Here is a 7,664-nt window from a genome sequence, read left to right on the forward strand (position 1 = left end):
TCTTGCTCGAGTTAAATAGGATTTTCAGCTGGATTTTTAAGTGGAATTTAATGGAATAAGCGCTGAATTATAAATATAGGATAGACAACGTAAAAATATGAAAACTATACACATTGTACTATACTTTTTATTAATTTATATTTAGGATAGAATATTACATTACACTATGACGCGTGGTATTCGTTAAAACAGTCTAAACACGTTTGTCGTGATTTTGGACAATTGGAACAGTAGGTCGTAGTGTTTTTACACTTTTCGTAATTGTCTGTCAATATGTTTGTAACTGGTAAAACTTTACCAAGTCTGCTACTCTGTTTTATCCTTTCGTTATTTGCAAAATGCAAGTTTGCTGATAGTAATTCAAAACGATTACAGGTAATGGAAAATTGTAAATAGGGTCTATTGAGCAACATGTAACGAACGGTGTCTGTACTAGACCCACCCGAATCATGAGTCCGATAACGTTCTAGCGCTCAGACAGTAGGATTTGGGCCCCGCGAGAAACCCAATCGAATCTCGTTGGGCGACGAACGTGTTAACCCATTCGAAACGGCGAACACGGTTCTCAGGAGCGAAATTTTTATTCTTTATGTTCATTTTTAATAAAAAAAAAATTTGTTTACTATGGAAATCACCCAATTCGTAAGTGAATTCGCATAAATAAGATTGCACACCGTGTATGCATTTCGCTCCTCAGAAAATATTTATTGCGAGGAGTGGATTGAACACCATGTTTGCAATGTAAGGTAAAATAAAAATACATCATTAAAACTGATAAAAATTTATTTCAAAAATAGTTAGATAATATAACATTCTTATTTTGCTTTCAATGATGAAGAACAGAATATAATGCAAAGAAAATTTTATATAGTAAAAAGTCGAAAAATAAAGTTGAATAATGAAGAAAATATTATAAAGGAGAAATAAATTTTTAGAAAACGATACTATTGCTGTTGGTGATAAATTTGAAAAATGGAATTGGACATATGGGTTCTTTCTGCATTGATATTTTCTAAAAATGTAGATTTCGAAAATACAAACGAAATGTTTTTTTTTTTTTTTTGGTTCGCAACAAAACCAGTGCCAAATTTTGTTTTTCTATACTTTACAGATACTATTAATTCAAAAAAAGACTTATCTCGACGACTACTTTACTCAGAATAACTGATAAATGCTCATTATTATTATTATTATTATTGCACACACGGTGTGCAATCGGTCTCGAATGGGTTAAGGCACAGAATTCGGTCAGGACTGCAAATATATCGTACGCGCATTTACAACTGCTCACTCTCTAGACTGTTAGAGCAAGTAGAATAACGTCAAACGTTACGTACCTGACAGTGTTATAGTCGCACGCAGACCCGAATATCGTGTACATCATGCAAAAGTAAAAATTTATTTCGATTAGTCCAGTTCCCCGTTTCCACATTTTCGTAGGAACACTTTGGAATCCCTCGCTAACGCCGGCATCCGCCTCTGTTACAGTGCAACAGCTGCCAGAAGCCCCTGATCTATCCGCACCAGCGGCTGAACTTCTACTCGGACTACAGCCGCGTATTCGCGTGCCCGCATTGCCGAGCCGTGGACGCCCACTTCGTGAAACCGCTCTCAGTCTGCTTCACTCGCGAGCAGTTTCAGCTTTATAGCCAGTGGCCGTAACCATTAGGGAACTTAGCTAACCGGCGTCTAAGCACCGCGACTGACCCGTGTCCCCTCTTCTTCGACCCACTGATCTCCCTGCTCCGGGCGACCTTGCTCTAGATCCTCCGACACTCGTCGCATCGTTTTCGTTCTTTCTCGCGACCGATCACCATCGCTGGGAAGACGAACAACGAGGAAGCAGAGGAAGAAGAAGGAACGCGAAAACGAACGGAAGAGGGTAGCGAAAAGCGCGCGAAAAATCTCCGCCCTGACACTCCGCCTCGCCGCTCGGCCTCATCCATCCCGGGAAACACCAGTTTTGTTTTCTATACAGACGATCGACCATTTCTTTCTGTTTTTAGTTCATCCTTCTTCGAGCATCTCGTCCAGTCGCGTCTTCCGGTCATCGGGGTAGCAGCAGTCTATTACGTTGAACACCGCGTTTTTAGATCACGAGAGGAGGATCGACGAAGATCTATGGATGATTTTTCATGTTCGTGCTCCCCGATGTCGGAACCTGGTATCTGGCTTAGATGCTTGTGGTTATTAGCAAAGTCGACGAAGAAGCTTTTGTCCTGTCACACAGCGACCAAGGTCTCGGATCTTGCCGAAACGATCGATGATCCGGGATCGAGCGGCAGGCGGAAGTGTCTCGGGGTCCCGGCGAGCTCCCGTAGCAGCGATAACGTTTAAGGTTTTTCTTTTTCAATGTCGATAGTAGGGTTTATCTATGTTAATTCAACGCGAGGGACGATGAGCCGCGACGAGTCTATACGATCTAACGATCGACACGTGGCAATCGACGTATCTCGACGGCGTATCGATTGATTCGACGGAGCTTAAAAGGTCTTGGCACAGGAATTCGAGCTAAGAATCATCGTCAGTATTATCGGTAAGGATAAATTCCCCCCCCCCCCCACCCCCCCCCCCAGGACTCTGTCTGTGTAGAAACGATTTTTAAGTTAGCCAACGTTCGCGTTTAGGAATCCTCGTTTAGGCACGCGCAAATTTCTCTCTAATTTTTTCCCACGTCTGCTCGCGTCCCATTGGCAGAGGCGCGTGCGATTAGTCGAATTTAACCGCGAGTGGAAATTCGCAGAAGGGTTACAGGATCACAGGGGCGCGTAGGAGAAGGAAAATTCGTCGTTAGTTTAAGGGAATTCGAGCAATTAGGTTTAAATATGATCGGACAACGATACGTCGTCGATTTCCGTGCCCGCGCGAGGTCGTCCCCCCGCGTATCAATAGTCGAATTGCGTTAATCGGAGGGATGCTAAACGGCAAAACTGCAGAAAAGTATAAACGAGAAACGCAGAATGGTAAAAATAATAAAAAAAGGAAAAAAAAATGAAAAAAAAAAAAAATGGTCAAACTTCCCTGTATATTATATAGGTATGTATAAGGAATACGCGCAGAAAAAAATGAAAAAAAAGATAAAAAAAAAAATACGAAAAAAAGGAAAAAGAAGAAAAAGGTCACTTGGAACGAAAATAGGGGGGAAGAGATATGAAACTATCGTTTGTTACTTAGATAATCGAGAACGTTGTTTTTTTTACATTTTATTAGTTTATACGTTTATGGCGGCCATGTTGATTTTGTTTAAGGATCTACGACTCATTCGATGGGTTTCACGTTGATCGGCAGGGCGCCCAGCGATCCTCCGCCCTCGGGATCCTCTCATCCGCCATTTTCCCACCCCTTTTCGCCAATTCCCAGCACACACGCGACGTTCCACTGGTCCACTGCCAATAATGACAACGGGCCCCGTTTACTTTCCTCGATCCCCCCCCCTGACACATCGTTCCCACCAATTTTCTCCTTCCGTTTCGATTTCTCAGGAGGTACTCGCAGGGTGGTCGACGGCCACGGGCGCCCGAAGTAGCCAGTGTAAATACGTAATTAAGCGAGAAAGAGAGAGAGACGGAACCACGAGTTCTCCGAGAAGTTGGCGAACGAAAGCTGGAGCGAAAGATCGTGTCCGCGAGAGAGAGAGAGAGAGAGAGAGAGAGCGATGGCGAACGTGTCGGAATGGATGAAAAGCGAAAGAAAGTGTTGAGAGAGAGAGAGAGAGAGAGAGAGAGAGAGAGAGAGAGAGAGAGAGTGAGAGAGAGAGAGGAGAGGAAAAATAAAAGAAAATCGTTTTTCTGGCGATGCTGGTCGTTGCTGTCCATCAATAGCGGCCGTCCCACAAACAGAAGACCGCCCACCGTTTTCCCATGGTAGTATAGTCGATCGTGTACCTTCTTTACGTTACTTCGATTTAAAAATATACTTAATCCATTTGTACGCCGGGAAGTATATTTAGGAGATTTCTATAAAGTCCCGTAGAAGTTTTTAGCGAGGACCCCGTGAAAACCCCGTTGCCTCGGCGCCCCGACGCGAGCTCTTTTCTCGCCAGACGGCGCGAGGGTGTGTATCGAGATGCAAGGCGATAGCTGAGATAGAGAGAGGATGGTGGGTTGCTTCTCGTCTGTTACTCGCTTTCTCGTACCCTTCCCTCGCCCGTTCGCTTCACCGGGGAGAGAAGGTTCGTGGCAGCCCCGGCGACACGGGGTTCATCTGGCCGAGCACACTTGCGCGACGATTTAATCTACGAGAATATTAGCGAGAGAGGAGAGACAGAGGGGCGCGCTAGTCGCCGGTACGAATGGTAGAGCGTATGGGAAAAACCGAGAGAGAGAGAAAGAGAGAGAGAGAGAGAGAGAGAGAGAGAGAGGGTGAGAGACGCGTGGAGGGTTTAAAAAGTGAAAAAGTTAAAAAAGAAAAAAAAAAAGAGATAAAAATGCGAGAGGAGAATGAGATAGGAAGATTCGCATAGGGGGACGCGCACGAGTTCCCGGAGCGTATATGCGCGCGTGCGTGTGTGTGAGTGCGTGTTCGGGGTAGAAAGAGTTATATACGTTATGTCCGCGTGGAACCCTTCCTTTTTGGGTAGCCGAATACACGACGAGCCGAAGAGTGCGTTATCATCGTCGTCATCCGATTTTTGCCACGCGACGAAACCGCGTTTCTCCTTCAGTTCCTTCGTTTCCTTTTGTCGTCCTTACTTTTCGCGCGTCGCGGGAGAGCAGAAACGCACACAGACACAGAGAGACAAGAAAGAAGACGATGTCGGGAGAGAGAAGAAGGGAGGATCGTCTCTCGTTACGTTTTTCTCAGAGTGCCAAACAGAGGGAAGAAAGATAGAGGAGGGAGAAGCCGGGAGAGGGTGAAAGGGAAAAAGGAAAAATACGAAATGGGAAAAGGTAACTCGGAGTCTGTGAGTTCTTTCGATTTATATACTTGCTTTCCAACCGGTCATTCGGCCCAGCGGAACACGCGATTTTCTTAGCTTCCTCGCTTTTCATCCGGTCATATCAGAGAGCCAACACCGAAACCAACCCGCAATCGCGATTTTTCGCTGTAGGAATTAAGAACGTCGACAAAACCCTGTCGTTGGTTCCGTTTTCGCGATTCTCGACGTTTAACGAAGCAGATGGCGTACACGCGTGGCGCGTGACACGCGAGACGCGAAGAAAATCGGTTTCCTTCGCGGAGCGCGCCCACTTTTTGTACTCCCTACCGTTTTCAATTTTCGCTACGTGGTTCGCGTCGTTGAACGCTTATAGGTGCCGAACGCGCGCGACACGCATATCGGGACATCCGTCGGCTCACTTTCAGTTCCTATCGCGAGTCGATCGACGCAAGAACGAAGGAAAACGATCGCGTGGATAGAAAGAGAGAGAGAGAGAGAGAGAGAAAATTCGATCCACGATCGATGGATGCTCGCCGATTTTTCGCGCAGTCATCGCGACACGGAATTATCCTTCGTTGCAGATCCGGCCGCGCGAGCGCCGATCGATCGGAGATCGGAGATCGGTCCCGCGACCATTTTGCGAGAGGCACCTGATTCGATTTGTAAAAATGATTAGTCAGTTTCGACGCGTCGACGTACCTATATCTAGGATCGTTAAGGGGAAAACCGCACGGATGGGAGAGCGTGTGCCGAGGGATCTCACCCTTCGTAGATCCAGGCTTTTCACGGCCGGTACACGGAATACGGGGGGGTAGCGCGAGCGCGTTTAGTTTCTGTACGGTGCGTCGACGCATAATGACGCACTCGCTCTGTAGTTGCTTAAGGCTAAACGTTAAAGCTAGGCTAAAACCTTTTTTATTCTCCGAGTAAAAGTAAAAGCTGTAACGATTTTCTACTTTCCGCCGATTACGCGATGCCCGCGCTCTGCGCTCGGCGCGGAATCGCGTCCGCGAACGGACGCCGACCCTTGTCTCTGGGAGGAAACGACGCACGATCGCGACGCTCGCGTTCTCCTCGACGAAACTACACGCAATTTTTTCCCCCGTTGATGAATCTACCTCGATCCAAGTGACCCCGGGAGGAGAAGAATCTTCGATCGTGCGGAAAACTTCCCTCGCGGAAACCCTTTCCCGCGGCCAGCCGATGCAATAATTTTTCGAGGCTCGTGGAAAAATGGAACCGATCGCCTCCGAAGCGTGTTTTCCCACCGCGACCATTCATTCGGCTTCCTCCCCCGACGTCCGTTCGCGTCGCGACGCCGATCCGAGGCAGCGCGATCATTTTCTATGCGAGTGTCTTTATAAACGAGAGAAAAAACAGGGGGGATTTTCGACGACACGGGGCAACCAGCACACCCAACCCCCTGTCTGTGGACTCAAGGAATCTTGCGTTTCCCGGTGGACGCTATGAGAATCGAATTTTGCAGCGGAAAGAAGCGGAGGTGTGACGGTTGTCGCGTGTTCCCCGTGCCCCCCGAATCGCGTGGATCGTCGTAATCGTGTCCGTGGATTCTTCTAATGATAATTAATCGAATAGCACATCTATATGGCACGTTGAGGGGATGGGTATAAGGGTTGTACGTGGTTGGGTGGGATTGTACACGACAAAGCGGGGAGGGGGGTAGGGGAGGAAGAGGAGGAGGCAAATGCGGAGGAGAAATTTTTTGCGGGAGGTGTGTCCCGAAGACGGGGGTTAAAGCAGAGAGGTTATGAATGGTTGAACTATGAATAGAGTTTAGCATATAGTCATTATGGAGGGTATAGAGAGGCGGCGTAATGAAAAGAGAGGTTTTGAAATCATCGATAAATATGTAAGTTTATTGGAAAACGACGGTTTTCAGATTCTAGTTAAGGGAACTTCCTTCGTTTCGCCCGTCGGCCGGCCCGCCGGTCGGCGCCCAAAGAGATATCCTTGAATTTCGTTGAATATTTTAGAGACTCGGCTCTAACTCGGTTATCGCTCGACGCTCGGCGTCGCGGATTCCTCTCTTCCTTCGCCGAAGCGGCGCTGTCGTCGCGTCGGATTCTCGCTAAACTAGCCCCCCTAGGTCATCGAGCGGTGTTTCCTCGTCGAAATGGCCTGTTGCTCGTCGAGTAAAGACACAAAGGGGGACGAAGGGTGAAAGAATTTTCCGTTGAGTGGAAAGAAGGGGAAGAAAGAAGCGAGTGATAGAGAGGAGGAAGGAGGGTGGTGGAGGAGGAGGAATCGCGTCGTGGAGCGATCGAGAATCGTTCTAGTGATAGGCTATCGTGTCGTATTCGTGGAGGAATAGGTGACGAAGGGTGGCGAGGAAGAAATGAGATGGAAAAAAATTTTATCCTGCAATTTATATATCGGTTGTTCTTCGAGGCGTTCTTTTTCACGCGGACATTCACGCGGTTTGAAATAATCTAATAAGAAGATGAAGCGTATATATATATATACATATGCACATGTATGTATATATATATATTATATATATATGAAAATGAATATGAAATATTATATATGAATCTACGTTTAAGGATCGGTTTTTTGTCTCTTAGTGTTTAAGGTTCTCTTTACAGCTGTGCTAGACAACTACAAGTATACATAAACGACGACATATTATATATATAAATATATATATATACATAAACGACATTACTACGGTAACAGAATTCACGCATATTAATGTATAAAGAGGAAAGAAATGGGGGTACGCGCGGCCAGTATGCGCGAATCGGTCGCGTACGGGGCCCGCGCG

General features: G+C 46.6%; 1 protein-coding gene across 3 annotated transcripts in view; it reads left to right on the top strand.

The window, feature by feature from the left end:
* The window catches only part of LOC108551511 (headcase protein), a 157,876-nt gene extending 155,323 nt beyond the window's left edge, over nt 1–2,553 (top strand). For all 3 annotated transcript variants that reach the window (XM_017905715.1, XM_017905716.1, XM_017905717.1), the window contains one exon: nt 1,489–2,553. In XM_017905715.1, the coding sequence (XP_017761204.1) occupies nt 1,489–1,662 (174 nt within the window). In that variant the 3' untranslated portion in view covers nt 1,663–2,553. The remainder of the gene's footprint in view (nt 1–1,488) is intronic.
* Nucleotides 2,554–7,664: the final 5,111 nt, after the last annotated feature.

This window comes from Eufriesea mexicana, unplaced genomic scaffold (genome assembly GCF_001483705.2).
Source record: "Eufriesea mexicana isolate 0111107269 unplaced genomic scaffold, ASM148370v2 scaffold3014, whole genome shotgun sequence".
Taxonomy (NCBI): Eukaryota; Metazoa; Arthropoda; class Insecta; order Hymenoptera; family Apidae; genus Eufriesea; species Eufriesea mexicana.